This window comes from Symsagittifera roscoffensis, chromosome 1 (genome assembly GCF_963678635.1).
Source record: "Symsagittifera roscoffensis chromosome 1, txSymRosc1.1, whole genome shotgun sequence".
Taxonomy (NCBI): Eukaryota; Metazoa; Xenacoelomorpha; order Acoela; family Convolutidae; genus Symsagittifera; species Symsagittifera roscoffensis.
Window position 1 is genome coordinate 91,436,406 of NC_087062.1, and position 18,532 is coordinate 91,454,937.

Here is an 18,532-nt window from a genome sequence, read left to right on the forward strand (position 1 = left end):
ATTTTGGGAGAGAAAAATTGCAATTTAGACGTTTTGGCGCCAAAATAATTGTTTAATTTGCTGTTGCAGACATTTTGGCGCCGAAATTGGAGTGGTTATCTTTGATAATTAGCGTCAGTAATTTCTCGCTCTTCAGAAAATGCGTGTAAATTATTCTGAAATTTTCCCACCTTTTTCGGCACTGTTGTACTTCGGCACTGTTGAACGCCCCCGTTGAAACAAAAATTGCTTAGAAAAAGCCGTTTCGGAAGATAAAAGATTGATCTTTGAAAAAGTGGGGTCAAGTTGCCGTCACCTTAAGCCTGCCCCTATATTTGTATGTAGTTTCAATAGAGTCCAACCTTAATTCGGGTTTTCCGGAATTTTCGATTTTTTCTTTTCGTTTTTAGGCTGTTTTTGTGAGTAGTCATTTTAATAATCGTGAAGCTGTTTGCTGCCTGAATGATAAGTATAAGTTTTCGTTACAAAATTAGTGCATTGGAAAACTGTTAAAGACCGCTCCTATCAGAGCCTTTTTGGTTTTTTATTATAAATAATCATTTTAAATAACTTAGTAAAAAATATAAATTTTTCAATAAAAAAAACTTTGAAAACACTTTGCTTGACAAAATTTACTCAACAACTATCCAATGCTCCATCAAAAATCTAGGCTTGAAATGATATGTTTCTATCCAAATGGAAATCTGAAAGACAGAAATCGTAAAGACTGATCGTATTCCCAGAAACTTAATCACGTATTCACGTAATCCAATTTTTGGGTAACCAACAAATTCGGTTAAGCCAACAATCATTTTATTTGCGCAGTAACATGCACCTTCTTTCAGCTTTTAGTTATATGGAGAAACGCGTCTCAACGTGAACTTCGTGAGTGTGCAATTTCGAAGAAAAAAGTGTGCATTCTCATAACAAATAGCGAAGAGCAGTTCTATCAATTCATAGATAGTCAGCAAGCTACCCCCGAAGAACAGTCCGAGAAGTCCACCGAGCGCACTCGTAGCCGAAAAGATTTCGTATTTGGCTCGGATTTCAGTGTGTTCGACTGTCATGTCCCCCATATTGATGCTCAACTCGGCGTAGTTCTTTCGCATGTAGTCGAAGGTTATGTTGGAGTCGGGTACCAGCCATCGGGAGTATTGGGTGATTCCCGGGTTGGGGAAACTGGTGACAGTCTTTTTGAAGTTGAAGCGCGTAAAGCTGCACTGGGGTTTGCATCTTTCCATACAAGTCCCTTAAATCAAGAGGATCTAATTTAGCTGCTGTCCTTGAGAATTCTGTTTTTTTTTTACAATTTTTTAAACTCTATAAGTCGTACGCAATTTCTTTTTTCTAAAAAAGTTTGAGACTAGGCGCTTGAGAAACAAGCCTAAGATAGTTAACAACTTCTGCATATTCAATCTTTCTCTGAAAATGGTGCAATGAAATTAAGCATCTTTTTTATCACCCCCTCCCCAGTGGTACCTATAGTTAAGAACAAGCAGACCATTAAAGGACAAACCCAGCGGTTAAGCACATGCAAATAAGGTATCTGGTAACACTAATATCGTGCCCGGGTGTAGGGGGGGGTTTAGGAGGAGAAGTTGAAAAGATTCGAAACTGATACTAATTAAAAATAGTGGGGCAAAGAACAAAAAACTATGGCCCAACTCATGATCTCTTCTTGTTTTCGTGGACACATGATCATGGTGATATGTCCGCACTCTAAAGAAGCCATCTTTTCGAGGAAGGTCTGAGTCATGTCTCTGCAGTTGCATAGCTCCAGCTCTATTTCCGAGTAGCATTCGCTCACGCACAGCATCTGAGCATACCCACGGTCGTAATACCGAAGAACTCTAGAACAAAGCGAGGGTCCTTCCTGCTATACGGTCCATAACTGATCATTCGCCATGTTGAAAATTGAATCAACACGCGGCTCATATCTGATTGGTTGATAATTCTAGCGGAAAATCAGGATTTCAAAAAAAAGCTCAACGAACAATTTGGTTGGTTTTTGTGTACCGTATAGCAAAAGATGCCCCGCAGAAATGACCATATCAAATTACACTGAATTTTGTTTTAGTCAGTTTCTCAGTTTCACATTAAGATGGGACTTGATAGTTGGAATTGCTAAAATACAATATGTATAACTGACAAAAGCTAACAAAAATTGTAAGTTTGGGGAATCTGCTTCAACTAAGAATTCCCTGATTATTCAAATCAAGGGGGGCCAAGATCGCTCAAATAATCGCTTACAATTTGCTCTTGCTCTTGTCGCTGTTACTTTCACTTCATCTTAAATTCAATCGAACACGCGTGGACAAAAAGAGACCGCAAAGCTATATTCAATCAACACACGTAACACATAAAGTAAATCAGGGTAATGAAATTATCAGGTAGTGACAAAATAATTTGCTAGAGCTCGTAATAAGGAATTTAACTCTGGTTTAATAAAATAACGATCTCACAGTTTAATTTAAGATGGGTTCTCCTAACTCGGTTGTCTCTTACGCAACCCACGAACTCAATCTCTAAAATTAACCGTTTTCTCAAGCTTCTAGAATAGGTTCCCACTACGATTCGTACCCAGATTAACAGTCAGGCTACACAAGCACTTAGTGTTAATCTCTCACGGCTTACGATCGGAACTACAATCTTTTCTCGGTTGTGGTTAATTTTTCTCTGTTCTAAAAGCCGCGTACCAATCACACCACAGGTATATCTATTTTTACACCGGTATAATTAAATATCCCCCCTCCCATATAAGTTCCGACATTCACTGCGGTGTATTCCACGGTCGTCATGTAAGCTAAAGGTTCCCTTAGATACACCAATTCTAAAGGCTAATCTCCCAGTGGCTATTCAGATCGTTTCAAGTAAATATTACGTTCACTTGAACCTCAGCTAAAGTTCGCGTTTAAATGGCAGCAATCCCAAGGTTTTTTTTTGGTTCATCCCACACATGTTTCTGCCCCCCACAGGTAAGGAACCCACAAATCCGCTTAAGTCCCTACTAATAGAAGTCCAAAATTTTTGAACTGTGATCTACTACAGTTTCAATCGCCTAGCTCTTAGGTAAAAGCCGTTCCCCCTCCTGGGGTCCGATCAAGCTAATAAACAACCCCCCAGAAACTAATAAATTATCCTGTCCCTCCCATATTACTCTGACGAATTAGCTCACATTCCTTCTGCACCTGTGCACAAATAGTTATGTGACACCACTTTGGCACCGTTTTCAAATATCTACTCCTAGTTCATTAGTCAAGCTATGGCTGACCCCAGTATTCACTAAGTCCCTTCTTGTTTATTCCAATATTCTATATTATTTTATAAAAGACAGGACTTTCTATTAACTCTTTCCGATCCCGTATCTAAGTTTTTTCTAGTCCCCAACCCATAAGTGAGTTCCGTTCTCGTCCACTTCCCCCCAGGATGTTCATAGGGAATCAGCACTGTCGCTAGGTACTTTTTCGTGTATTTCCGAGCCATTCTGCGAGTAACACTTCCGAGGGCCAATTAAGAGCCACCCCAGGGTCACCAGATGTCAAGCAAAGATCACTGAGCTCAGAGCCGGGTGGGGGTCCCACCTGCCAATTCCATCCATACCCGATTAATACTCCCCGAGTTATCACTTTTCAAAGGCTCATTATCATCTTTTCGGGGAATGGCTATTAACACCGGAATGAGCCAATGGAGAGGGTTTGTTCGGTAGACGTCTTTTTCCGAGGCTTGGGTATGCTACACATTAATGTCATAAAATCAATATGCCCTCGCTCATTATTTTTCGCAAATTGCCTATTTCCGGTCCCAGGGGTATTTTTCTCCAGTGCTAATAACTTCCGGTCGGACCGTCGGATTCGGTCCAAATTCAAACGCCATGCTTGTCTTAAAACTACCTAGCAACCCTCCAAGTTTCCGCTTCTTAGGGTCACCATGGGTCAAGAAATAACTTACAGAGGGTTTATTTGCACAGGTCATAAAACCGGAATTAGGGGTCTGAAGGGTCTGGGGTTTCAAACTTATGCTTGCCTCATCTAAGGCTTCCATATACTAATGTTTGGGTTCATTCCTATTGCTAGGTACCGAGTCCTAATAGGTCGGTTTGCACTTCCAGGAACCGTTACCACTGGGTCCCATGGGGTCAACCGAGTCCAGAGTTTTGCATGCCTGGGTCAAATCATCTTTAGTATGATCCGACCAATGGTTCCTCATCCGAGGAGGGGAGGGGGTAAGCACATTCTATCCCCCTTCAATTTTCCTCCAAAGACGGAACTAATTCATCAGAGCTTGGGCTATTTTCATCTTAGTGCTTTATTTACCTTTCTATTTGCCGAGTTGGCTAACCAATCTCACTAGCATACTATTTTAACAAGGTTATAAATCATACTGTAACAAAGAGATTTGAATTACCCCCTATGTTTTTCGGCTAAGTAGATAAGCGTCCTAGATTAAGTGAGGTGTGATCGAATTACTTTTTTTTCAATTCTACAAAGATTAAGAAATTTCACCAGTAGTTTGTATTCATTTATTCATTAGCGCCATTGAGAGAGCTTAACCCGAAAAATACCGACAATTTATCAGGCAGGTATAATGAAATTGATAAAAATAACAAGGTTTCTGCCGGTTTCTGTTCAAAAATAGCGGGTTTCAGTTCAATAACCATAAAGTCTTCTGACCCAGTGGTGGATCTAGGATTTTCTCGAGGGGGGAATTTTTTAGGTCGACCAAATTGATTTTTCGAGCTCTCCCAAAGCAAAAAAAATAATTCAAAAAAGAGGAAAAATGTTCATTTTTTGATTTGAAAAATTGTTTTCTGAAACCTCTCACTATGGTTAAGAGAGAGTGAAACAAGTAACAAACTACAAAATTTGTAGAACAATTGTTCTCAAAAAGACAGTTTTTTAGTTTCTGAATTATGGCTAGATTGATACCTCATTCGAGTGAGGTATTAATCTAACCTGTTGTCATATCCTACGCTATTCATGATGGATCAGTTAAACTTGATAAAGTGTTCACGCACAATAACAGTGGGTGAAATATACATTTCGAATATTGCATCATAATGAAATGCATTTTGTCGTCGGAGAATTTTGAAATCATAATCACTTTTGAAAATGAAAGTGGAGTTATGTAAATCAGATTTTGTTCACATGTTGCTGTTTCCGTTGGCTTAAAACTTAGCAATTATAAAACGTTCTAAAACATTGTATCCAACCCAGGGGTGGATCTAGGATTTTCTCGAGGGGGGGGCGGATTTTCAAAAAATTTCCAAAACTTTGACGATTTTTTTTTAGGTCGACCAAATTGATTTGTCGAGCTCTCCCAAAGCACTGTTTTGCCCCAGTTTTGGCAAAATTTTCTGCACCGCAGGCAAGTTTTTGAAAAAACAGTCAAAAAAGCCGTTTTTGGCCACTTTTTGAAAAATTTTGACAAAAAAATTGCGTTTTTTTTGGCGCGCGCTCCCCCTCAAAGTCAGTAAATATTTACAGTGCTAAAAAAATTGCGTTTGTTTTGGCGCGCGCTCCCCCTCAAAATTAGTAAATATCTACAGTGCTAATTTAAATTAACCGGACAAAACGAACAAATTTTGAAGTTTCAGTTGCATTTTTTTTAAATTGGGTTAAGATTAGACAAAAAATGAACAGAACAAGAGTTGCTTAGAACTTCAACATAATCAAAATGGCTCATTTTGATTTTTTTCAGTTAATCAAAAATTACGCTGAAACTGCTTTGTTAATTGACGAGAAATGTATATCACAAGAAGCCTCTTACACAGCCCAACAAAGTTCTAGAAAAATTGAATCTCTAAAAATCGGTGTAAGGGAAAATATTTTTGAGTGACAGTCAAGAAACGTGATTTCTACTATATAAAATCCAAAATCTAGCTTAAAAACTATTTTTAAACCATTTTCTCACATTTTTGGAGATTTAACCTTTTTGGATTTTTGTTGGGCTGTGTAAGAGACTTGTGATCTATATTTCTGATCAATTAACAAAGCAGTTTCAGCGTAATTTTTGATTAATCGAAAAAAACCAAAATGACCCATTTTTGGGGGAAAATTTTGGTCGAGAATTTCGGAGAAAAAATTGAACCATATTAATTGAATCTGAGGAACTTTTCCAACTTTTGTTCTCTTCATTTTTTGTCTAATCGTAACCAATGTGAAAAAAACGCGTATGAAATTTTAAAAATTATTCGTTTTTTTTTTTCGGTTAATTTAACCCAGCACTGTATAAATCGCTCGCAATTGATGTTTAAAATTGTGCAGAGTTTTTGAAACAAACTGTACAGTTGCATTTTTTAATGTAGAGAACGAAGAAGACTGCACGTATATCAGGGCAAAGCCATGAATGTTCTGACTGTCCGTTAATTCATATCGAATAGTTTTTGCCAAAAGAAAATTATGAAAATCTATAAATTTTGGACAAATAAACAAGTGTGAAATGTTGAGTCCTAAAAAATTAATACGATCGATCCGATGAACTAGCCTCATATCGTTTTGGAAAAATCTTGTTGGGCGGGATAATTTGCCACGCATAAATAATTCGGGTCACGCTCTCAGCGATATGAATGAATTCTTCAAAGCGCGCATAATTTAGTCCAGAAAACGGCCAATTTGGCAATTTTCGAACCCCCAGAACCTTACAAAAAATCGGCGGAGGTAAAATATCTGTTTACGTTTGAACTCAGGAAGTCGACATCTTCAATGGGATGTAAAAATGTTTGTTGAAAACTATTATTTCGATCGGCGAAAATTGACTGAAGAAAAAAAACCACACCGAGCATAAATATTCCGTTTTCTTCGAAAGTCGGAACAATAATCGAGGTTGGCTTTAATGAAGTTGTGAAAGGAGACGTCTTTTTCACTTAGTTTCAACTGATCCATCATAGATAGCATAAGAGATGAGGACAGCAACTAGATGGTTCGCGTGATCTTGAAATGTACACTGAAAAGAAATATTTCCTTCAGATTTTTTTCTGAGCTGAATTGAGCGTTTTTGAGACATACTTGATAAAAGGATAGGATCTTGTTAAGTATCCCCCCACTATGGTACCTTGTAACGAATATCCCCCCTACTATAAAGGAAGAATTGAACAGTTAAGCAAGAACGAATTTTGTACCTTGTTAACTATCCACCCTATTGCAATAGGGGGGAAATAGTTAACAAGATCCAAAGGATATTTATAAACTATTTATCAGTAAGAAGTCCATAAAGCAAAACATTCATGCAGGAAAATACTTTAAAAAAATTTTTCAGTGTGAAAAAACAATAAAAACAATAAAAACTAATATATTAAAAGTCTTAATCGCTTAAAAATCTTTATATCTTGGATCCAGATTTCGATATAAATAAACTAACCTATTGCTTGATTATCAAGTTTTCAAAATATATAAACCATATCCGCACTGACAAAAATGGTTTTCGGTCGATTTAAATTGATTTTAATTTGATTTTAAATCGATCCAAATCGATTAACAATGTACAGTTTACGAACTGAAATGGATTTCAAATCGATTGAAATTGATGTTTCTTGAAAATTTTGAAAATTTTGGATCGACTTAAGTGTTTAAAAATTGACTTAAATTGATTTGGATAGATTTTCCGACTCATTAAAATCCATCCGAATCTCACTAAAATCCATCCGATGCTCACTTAAATCCATCAGAATCTCACCTAAATCCATTTTAAATCGATTTAAATTGATCTATCTTGAAAATTTTGGATCGGCTTAAGTGTCTAAAAAACCGATTCAAATCGATTTGAATGTATTTTCCGACTCACAAAAGTCCATCCGAATTTCACTAAAATCCATTTGAATCTCACTTAAATCCATCAGAATCTCATTTAAATCCATTTTGAATCGATTTAAATTGATCTTTCTTGAGAATTTTGGATCAGCAGCTTAAGTGTCTAAAAAACCGATTCAAATCGATTTGAATGTATTTTCTGACTCACAAAAGTCCATCCGAATTTCACTAAAATCCATTTGAATCTCACTTAAATCCATCAGAATCTCATTTAAATCCATTTTGAATCAATTTAAATTGATCTTTCTTGAGAATTTTGGATCAGCAGCTTAAGTGTCTAAAAAACCGATTTAAATCGATTTGGATGGATGTTCCAACTCACAAAAATCCATCCGAATTTCACTAAAATTCATTTGAATCTCACTAAAATCCATCCGAATCTCACTTAAATCCATCAGAATCTCACTTGAATCCATTTTAAATCAATTTAAATCGATCTTTCTTGAAAATTTTGGATTGACTTAATTGTCTAAAAAGCCGATTTAAATCGATTTGGATGGAAGTTCCGACTCACAAAAATCCATCCGAATTTCACTAAAATCCATCCTAGTCTCACTTAAATCCATCAGAATCTCACTTAAATTCATTTTAAATCGATTTAAACTGATCTTTCTTGAGAATTTTGGATCAGCAGCTTAAGTGTCTAAAAAACCGATTTAAATCGATTTGGATGGATGTTCCAACTCACAAAAATCCATCCGAATGTCACTAAAATTCATTTGAATCTCACTTAAATCCATTAGAATCTCACTTAAATCCATTTTAAATCAATTTAAATCGATCTTTCTTCAAAACTTTGGATCAGTTTAAGTGTCTAAAAACTCAATTCAAACCAATTTGGATGGATTTTCCGACACACTAAAGTCGATTTTTTTGCTAACTCAAATCAGAGAATTAAAAACTGCTATTGTTCGATTGACAGCAAATCTAAAAAATTGCTGAAGACACAATTTTTCTTGTTCAAAAACTGGCGCTACAAGCTTCTTTCCACTGAGAAGTGGGGTGTTTTCAGTTTATGTAAAAACAAGGTAAGCAACCGTGCAACAAACACTTAGTTCAGTAGTTTTATAGTTTAAGCATCAACAAAAAACTGCTTAAAAGTTAGACTATTCTGTGACTGATGAAAAGATTTTTAAACAAATAGCATTAAAATGGAAAGATTTAAACGCAACTTTCAATTTAAAGGTTAGAAAAAAAAACATTTTCTAGGGGCTACAATAAATCAATTGTGTTATATGGCACTTATAGATACAAACGACATAAACAAACTAAAAATGTTGCAATTAAAAAGTTAACTGGTCTTGGTTAAAAAATTTAGAAATGCCTTGCAAATCTGCTCTGGTGCTTGCTCAAAATTTAACTTAGTGTTTCAGTCCGTTTGTTGTAAAAAAAACTTAGTTTTTATCTGTTCTCATTGTATAGGGTCTGTAACCAAAGCAAACTTAACGAATCCCTGTGATATGTGTTTGTTTTTGGTGAGTAATTTTGTGAATTACATATTTTTATGCACTGTTCTAATTTTCCGACTAAAACCTAAACAGGACTGCTCGTTTCAGGGTGAATCACTGAACGTTTCGACTGCCTTTCAATGTCTACAGAGCAGTAATATAATGAAAAAATTAAATGTAATAAAATAAAACATATATTTGTTTTTTAATTTTAAGTTTTTTTGCAAGAATCATTACCCCACACGCCATGCAAATCACATTGTGACAGATTTCGCTCCTGGTAACAAATCAATAATGGTAAAGAAGCTTCACCGCCCTGATAAAACTGCAAGTTTGATTAAACAAAACGTGAAAAAGCAAACATTCAAACAGCATTCTTTTACATGGGGCATGCTAAGCGGCCCTATGCTAATAAGCCAGTTGGCCAAAATGGCCAAAATGATGTCCAAAATGGCCAAAATGGCAATCTTTAAACCCCACCTTTTTTAAAACCCCCAGAGTATTTTTTTCAGATTTAATCCCAAAACACCAATACCTCTTGAATGACATAAAATAACTCCCTCAAAAGTGGCCAAAGTAGTTTGCGTACTCGAATATCAGGTTTTTTGGAATGGTAGAATTTTTAAAATATATAACCCAAGGTTTAGTTTTGTGGCCATTTTTGTTTGTTCTACGTAAAGATTCTATTAGGTCAGCCTGCAGCATTCACTCTCATAGAAAATAGTGCTTTAGTTCTCGCTCAGAACTTAGCTTCTTAACTAGAAACCAGTAGCAGTATCAAAATGTTAAAAATTTATCAATTGGTGTGATGATTAAAAACTGTTAAAAAGGAGTTGAAAATGCAAACTGACCAGTTTTGCAGAGTCCAAAATTTATTTGGTGTGTATGAGCTTCGTTTTTCTAAAATATCATGGGTCGAACTAAGATTTTCTCGAGAGAGGGCGTCGGATTTTCAAAAAATTTCGAAATTCACCGACCTTTTTTTCTTTTTAGATCGACAAAATTGATTTTCCGAACTCTCACGAATCCATATAAAGATCTTATTTTGACCTAATTTTCTGCTCCGCAGGCGAAAAATTGAACAGGCCAAAAAAGGCAATTTGAGTACTTTTTGGAAAAAATTGATCAAAAAGTTGCGCTTTTTCAGCACTCGCTTCCCCCTCAAATTTAGTATGTATTGGGGCTGAATTCCCCTTTGGAAAAAATAGGGTCCGTCAGCCAAAAATGGAGATCTTAAAATAGTACAAAGGGGGACCCTTTAAGTCGGCAGGCGGTCGAATCTCTGAGGAGGGATTCGACCCCGTGGAGAAGGCGAACTCTCCAAAACATTTTCAAAACTCTTCCCAACTGTTTTTTTTTCTCTCCCAAAATATTTCAGAGAAAATGCGATTTCTCTTCCAAAATGCGTTTTTTACCCAAATAGTTTTTTCGGCCCAAAATGTTTACTCTTGAATATTCGCTGCTGTCGCACACAAATTCCATCTATAGCAAAATATGATCGCTGAAAATAACTTACATTATCTACTTTTCGCTCAAAAATCTCTTTTTTAATTTTTCATAAGAATTGTTTTTCACTTTTATAGTTATTGTTACAAGTATTTTTTAAACAACTAGTAATGGTATATACAAATACCCCAACTCTCCCTCTTGCACGCAGTCGTTGAACCCAGACAAGTCGCGGAATTGCTTGGTAGACAGCGCCACATGCCAACTCTTGCCTGGTCCTATCTCGAAGGAGTAACTCTTGTCCCAAGCAGTTAGAATTGTAGTGTCTGGCTCAAAGATGAACACCTTCAAACTCACCCCTCCCCCTATCTGGTATGTGGGAACTGCTTGGTAAGTCTCCGCATCTGAAATTCTGATAATAATCATCTTGGTCAAAAAATCATTAGTCATTAGGTGCTGGCATCCAGATTACCATTTACCGGTACCCATCAGCGACGGGTTTAACGTCACGAGATAGCGAACCCACACCCCGAGTTCGATAGTCGATCGTTCCTTTGTGGAAGGGTTTGGTATTATTCTTACAATTTTTAGTTAGGTAAAAATCTACCCTATATTTGAGAAGCTACGTCATGATCTAAAACAACAATGGTGTTATCAGGTCATAGTGCTGAAGTTTAAAATTCCGGTGCTGAACTTTTGACGTAATATGATGTATATCTAATGTGAATAGATTATAATGTATAGCTAAAATGATTTTAAATAGCCATATGCTATTTAATTTACAAAGTCACATATTTTGCATAGCTAAAGTATCAATTAGATGTTTCCAAAACCTTATCTCAAAAAACTCAAAAGGTTTTTGAGTCGCATTGGCTTGCCACTGACGCATTAGTAGAACGTGTTTTTCGTCAAACTTCAAGCAAGATCAGCTCAACTAACTTTACTTTAAGCTTTACTTTGCTCCATGAGCTTTCTATATATCTTTAATAATTGATTGAGGGGTAGAGAAGTAAGTTTTCCTAACTCTACTGTTTATGTCACGAGTATTTGATAGTAGTATTGCGATATAAGACCTCTAAAAAGTTGAATCGCTCTAGAAGCAAACTTTTACTCGTTTTTTAGAACTAAACGAATATAAACTCGAATCAATCAAGTTATTCAAATGAAAAAATCTCCGTCAGAACAAACTACCTTTTTTTGGCTCTTGGTTTATCCAATTTTTTTCTTTCAATTCGTTCAAAAAACAACTGTTTTAGTTATTACAGTTTGATAGTCATTTATTTTTTCGAGGCAGATTGCCACCCACAATGTTGATTGCTTCGTCAAAAAAGGTAGAATCTAGAATAGGGCTAAGGTGTTTGCCCTAGTTTAGACAAATACATGACCCCACATCTAAAGTATTTGTAAGCCATTGGCATCCGAAGCTCGTTTTTGGCATCATTTGTATACTTCTCGCGTGATGTACAAAAAAGCGACAGAGCAAAATAAAATTTTGCGTTTCTGTAGATTGCTGAACTATTCAAAGTTGATTAGCGAGTGCAAAAAAACTTGTGAAAAATTGACAGCTATTGGAAACCGCAAATCTTTTGTTGTCACAAACTTTTTTTACGTTTTTTTTTTTTTTTGGAACTTTGAGGTGCATCCTATTATTTTCAAATAATTTTTTTTTAGATGTGCTCGCAATTTTAACCTTAGCGCAGTGCCGTTTCGCTTTATTTTGGAGATTGCCAAAAACTGACGTGCATTTAAAATTTTCTTCAGTTAATCCTTGTGTTGTAGTACCATTTCTGTGCATATTATTACGTCATAATCATTTCAGCCATTTATTTAAGTTTGGAGTTCAAGGTAGTTGACGACCTGCGGTTCAGTTACTGCTGAATTTACTATTCACTCTTTGTCAACTTATGTAAAATTTAAGTTGATATAATTTGATTGTCATGACACTATTTATTTATTTTACTTATTTTCAAATTTGTATCCTTAAGATGAATTAAGTCTTGGTAAGTTTTATTTGACTCGCAAGAGATTCAACATGGCGCAGCCAGCAGGTCTGCTAGCGGAAGACCGGACTAACTCAGTAGGTGTACCAATATTCTGGAACAAGCCGACGTCCGAGCCGCCAAGCAGCTGGGATTCATGGATCGGACATTTCAATCTTGCCATCACGTTACGGGAGAGATGTGACCCCCGAGAATTATCAAAACCGCCGCGTCGTCTTGAGTAGTTCACGACGACCCGGTCCCAATTTCGGAAGCTGTCGGCACTAGTGAGGATGAGACTGCGACCGCCAATCGCATTGCAAGGGACGCGGCAGCAGTTCGCAGGGTCACTGTATTCTACTATTCAAGAAAGACAATAACTATATCATCGAACGTCTACAAATTTTTAACGCGGTCTATGCTGATCGTGAGTGTCTCGAAGCCTTTTTATTACGTCTATCGGTTCAAGCGGCCCTGTGTGGTTGGACAGTAGCACAAAAGATAGAAGTACTGAGGGTTACTTTTATTGCCAACATGCGCTATAAAGACATCCAACGGGAATTGTGTATTCGTCCCGGCAAAAATCCAGAAGTAACAGGAAAGTGGTGCTTAAATAGCCTCCAGTTTGCAAAAACAACTGGAAATTCTTCAGTAGCGGGCAGCACGTCCCATCATGCGCCAAGTTCTGCCCAGAGCTTCCGGATTAAACAAGAACCTACCTACTCGGTTCATAGTAAGAAAATATCGGACAGGATCAATCGAGACCAGTCAAACTACAATCGACCCAAAGGCGATAACAACCCCAAAGATGTAAAACCCTTTTACTTCTTTGGGATTAAATTCGCAGCAACTCATGAATAAAGTTGTCCAGCTAGAAATGTAACGTGTAGGAAATGCAGTAAAAAGTTGTCATTTTGCGACATGTTGCAATTCTAAAAGCATCGCTAATGTGGATGCTGAGTCGGACGAAACAACTGGGGAGGGTTGCAACTTCATTACATCTGTCAATGAATCAGAGTTTGCGGTGCTTGTTGTCAACGGGGTTTCCCAGCCCAAAAACAAAGTTACCTCTATCACAGCCTCAGTAAAGAATTTGGAAGTAATAAATGCGGCTAGAGGAAAAATACCACCGGTACAATCCAACTTCTTTAAAGCCACTGTTCATACGGGCAGTCCAGCTTCTTTTGTGAATAAACGAAAAGCGGAGTATATCGTAAAATCAGTGTCTTCAGCTGTTGTACTAGATGAGAAGGAATGCCCGATAGATACGGTATACGTTGACAATATTCGGAAATGTATCGAACTTTTTGGCACGCTGTGAGTCGACATGACATCTTTGGGTGGGAAACTAAAGTCAGCAAAATTCCTCGTTCCGGAGAACTGAACCCGTTGTCTGCTCGGCTTAGACCATCAAACTCAGTTGGGGGTCCGGAAGACACAAGTAAGGCCACCCAGCCCACTGGTCGGCATAATCTTCCAGTCGGAACAAGTACAAAATCAGAAATCTGGAGATCGCACTATAAAAAGAAGTTTGTCATGTAAGAACCATCAAGTGATTTCCACATATAACTTGTTTTTTATATCAATTCAAGAGAAAGGCAGGCGGGTTCCGGTTCGTATTCATGAGAAGGTCGGAGAAGAATTTTGTAAACTCATTCAAGATGGTCATATCGTAGAACTTAATAAGTGCACTAGCCAACCAATTGTTATAACTGCAGAAAAAGATGGAACAATTAAACATGCAATGGATGCAAAAGCCATGAATGACCAAATTCCTAAAAATCAGTATCAGATGTCAAACGTGTTGGAGTTGTTGGACTCGGCTGCTGAGATCATTATGTCAAATAAGAGTGGAGAAGTTTGGTTCACGTCGTTAGATCTGAAATGCGCGTTTAGCCAAAGTCAATTGAGTGACGCAGTTAGTAGTCATTGTTGTTTCAATACTGTGCGTGGAGAACAGACGCACACTTCTTGTTTCAAGACAAGCTTTTATAGGTTTACCGATTTGCCCAAAAAAATTCAAAAGGGTATGGATAAAACTCCTCGGGGTTTGTCTGGAGTTTTCTGCTTTTTGGGCGACATTCTGCTTGTCTCTAAGGGTTCAGTGGTCGAGCACGATAGCCTTGTGGAGAAGGTTTTCATCAGGCTAGAGGGGTAAGAGTTTGCCCTCAAATTATCAAAATCAAATTTTCATTAGATCATCCGTCTTGGTTGGGGTTTGACATCGAGTCCGAAAGTTATCGACCAAACCGCTCAAAGATTGATACTGTATTGACTCTCGAACCTCCACGGACGTTAAAGCAACTCATGGGTATCCTTAATCACTTGCAAAGATTTTTGCCCAACACTCAGTTCCATTCGGACCAACTCCGTCCATTGTTAAAGGCAAGTAAGAGGAACAAGTTCGTTTGGGGTGAATCACAGCAATCCGCGTTCAACAACATTCTCAAACTTATCGGTAATATTACGAAAATGTACCACTAGGATCAGAATTGTAAGACCAGGATTAAGTGCGATGCCAGTCATGGTGGTTTGGGAGTGGCTCTCGAACAAGAGATAGAAGAAGATGTATTGCCGCCAATAGCTTTTGCTTCCCGGTTATCAACGACCAGGAAAAGAAATATAGCATGAACGAACTAGAATTACTTTTCATCGTTTAGTCCTGTGAGTATTTCCGCAAATACTTGTTTGGTAAACACTTCGAAGTTTTAACAGACCATAAAGCGATAATTTCGGCATTAAATACCAATAGGCGTATCAAGACCCATCCATCCAGATTAACCCATTGTGCATATTAATGATTGCCATTCGACTTCGACGTTATTCAAATCGCTGGATGCAAATTGGGAATAGTCGATTATTTATCTCGTTTTCCAACGTTTGAAGCGCTCTTACCAAATAGGTTCGACGAGCATTACATGATTAAATGTATTAGCCTATTCTTCGATGCGTGTAATTTCCTGGACCGCTGCGTTCAAAAGTTTCCAGCTACAAACGAACCGGGGTATGATTCGAAAAATCCGGGGTGTTGTCTAATCCTTAAAAAAACCACATTCATAATTCACTCACTACCGTTGTTTCAATTTCTCTGTTTAATCAATTCTCTGATTGGGGTGCATCACCCAAGCGTTAAAAAGCGACCAATCAAATGTCGGTTTTGGTTGGGTTAGTCGACCGCTAGAGGGCGGCAATTCCCATGTCAACCGTTCGTCTGCTGATTGCAATAGTACGCAACTTCAGTCGCCCTAAGAGGAACTCTGACACCAACTTTGACCAATCAGAGCACTACCAAAAACGCCTGGGCTCATCGCAAGAGGGCGGCCTAATTTATGTACAATCACTTAACCGATCACAGTTCAGCTTGCTTATTTTATTCACAGATGTCATTTTCTCAGCACGTTTTCGAAATCACATGACATTCTGGAATTTTAACTTTGTACTGACCACAGCTTTCATTTTGCTGACGTTGCTCAACTTTAGATTTTCTAGTTGTTTAGTTACCAGCTCTCCTACTTGAGTCTGTTGGGGATCGGTGTTCATTATTCTCAAATTTTTTCAAAGTATCATGAACCAGTCACGTGACGACAGTTTTGAACGGCTGCTCAATCAATTTTCACCTCTCAGCCGGCCTTGGTTCTCATCGGACTGATCGAGACAAAGGGTTCGCTCAGGAGCAGTCCGTCCGAAAAGGAAGACTTCGGCCCAAAGAGGAGAGGTACTATAGGGTCAATACGCCCGCAATCTCGCTAACTTTCATTTGCGCAGGTTGCGAAAGTCTCGTCCAGCAAGTCGTCCGCAAGAGCAATTACTTAGTTTAGATATCCTCAAGCCATCAATCGTCGCTCCAGATTGAAAATCGCTGTCGGTTTTAGTGGGTATCTTTGATGTGGACGTGTTGTCAGAGCTTACAGACGAAGATCCTAGCCTTTGTTTGATGAAACGGGCTCTGAGAAACAATGGCTATAAAGGTATCAGCGGGATCGACCCGTATCTGAAATCGTTCTGGCAGTGATCAGCAGTAGTGGACGGTTCTATTGTAGTGGACAATCGTATTGCTATTCCAAATGTTCTACAGAAACCGATTCTGGCTCGACTTCTGAGGTCGCATGCGGGACAACGTGCCATGGTGGACGCGGCTCAAAATATCTGGTGGCCCCGGATGCACCGGAACATTATGCAACTATGGAAAGATTGCCCGCAGTGTACTAAATTTGGTCAGGACATTCAACTCATCTCAGCTTCTACCACAGTTGTAAGGGCCGAATGAGGAACTCCAGCTAGATTACGCTGGTCCTCTGCCGGATCATTCAGGTAATCAAATTTACATCTTGGTCGCAATTGACCGATACTCCTAGTATCCGTCATCTAAGATCACCCGATCCACCAGGGGTATAAAAAATATTAAATTTGTTCTCTGCACCAGTCATTCACAACGTAGATATGTCATTGATGGTTTTTTCTACACAAAAACAGTTTTTGCTTCGTTGAGTGTTCTTGCTCAGTAATAACAGATGCCAGCAATTGTTACTTACACATCTATTTTCCTCTGCTTTTTTGCCGAATCAGCGAGTTGAGTTTTGTCCTTCAGGTTAAGTGGTAGCTGAAGATAAATCTTTGCTATGTCTCCAGTTGGTCTAATCGGGTTGCATCGGAACCTCAGCATGTAATCAAACAAATAATCTTGAAAGCTATTGGTGTCTTTATGGCGAAAAAGTTTTGTTTGTTCGTAGTTATTTATAAGAGTAGAGTAGATAATAACTTATTTTTTCTCTAATTTTGCAAGCTCATCTAGGGGTACAGATTTAAGGTTCCCATTTTAGGTTTCATTCTTTGATGAAACCTGGGTGCTGATTGTACAGAGCAAAAATAACTTTGATGGCATTAGTTTTGCTTTCCCCAGGGTTCCATAATTTGTCTTAGAAGTCAAAATACCGAAGCATTGCCTGTCTTCTTTGATTTTGTTTTTTCCTTAAAAAAGATTTTCACCATTTTTGTAAGTTTCATCAAGGGCCAAAGGCATGCGTCCGGTAGAAAAAAAGACTGATGTATTGATTTGACTCCTGATTGAAAAAAAACATGTTATGAAAGCTTTTTTGCTAGTTCTCTTACTAAGACACTGAGCTGATGCATTCACACTAACCAAAAGTCTATTCATCTGGAGTGAAAAACTCTTTCGTATCCGTTTTCTAATTGTGAACTCATTTGCTAATTTATTGTCACAAAAAACGTTTGTTGTAAATTGATGGGTTTTGCCTGCAAGTTCGGAAATGGCTTTAAATTTGATTAAGAATTCAGCCATAATGAAAGTTTATTTTCTCTACTCAATGATTTTTTTCTATATTACGAACGACTCGACTTTATCATTTGTTTTTAATTTCGGCTAAAGAGCAATTTAGTCTAAGGAGTTTCGGTGAACTCCGAAATGTGTTCGACCCACGTCGGTCACAACATAAATCGCAAGCCTCAAACCGAGTAGTTTTTGACTCTTAAAAAATGTCAAGAGTGTTTGGAATGAAAATTAAGGTCGTGCTCTAAAACATGCCTAAGTAAGATAAAGTTGCAAACTTTGCCATCCCGATCATCAAAACTTTGAGAAAACTTTGGTAATGAAAAACATGAACTGTTGTTCTAACCCAAAATTAGCTGTAGTTTTTCTTCTGAAAGGGACACCTCCCTGTCGGGCAGAACAAGTTGTCGACAGAGCCCAATTCTGGTCATTACCGTCACCCAAAATCGGTCTTCCAGACAGTTCTGTCCTTTCCAGCGGCAGAACTTGACCATTTCAGTCCTACTGGCCGACAATGCCTCCAGCAAGATATCATAGCTCACGAGGTCCATCTGGTTGTCAACAAAACCAGGCTGGTAGTAGCGCATA

The 18,532-nt window shown here is 37.9% G+C and overlaps 1 protein-coding gene across 2 annotated transcripts; it reads right to left on the reverse strand.

Moving 5' to 3' along the window:
* Window positions 1–787: 787 nt before the first annotated feature.
* Window positions 788–18,532, reverse strand: LOC134857215 (acid-sensing ion channel 4-like). 2 transcript variants are annotated; one of them, XM_063873589.1, is made up of 4 exons: window positions 18,291–18,532; window positions 10,866–11,082; window positions 1,645–1,829; window positions 788–1,228 (listed from the first exon to the last, which is right to left on the reverse strand). In XM_063873589.1, the coding sequence occupies exons 1-4, from the start codon at window positions 18,529–18,531 to the stop codon at window positions 828–830; spliced, it is 1,044 nt and encodes a 347-aa protein (XP_063729659.1). In that variant the 5' UTR covers window position 18,532; the 3' UTR covers window positions 788–827. The 2 variants fall into 2 exon arrangements, with proteins under 2 accessions (XP_063729659.1, XP_063729660.1); XM_063873590.1 differs by lacking the exon at window positions 18,291–18,532 and adding an exon at window positions 17,190–17,300.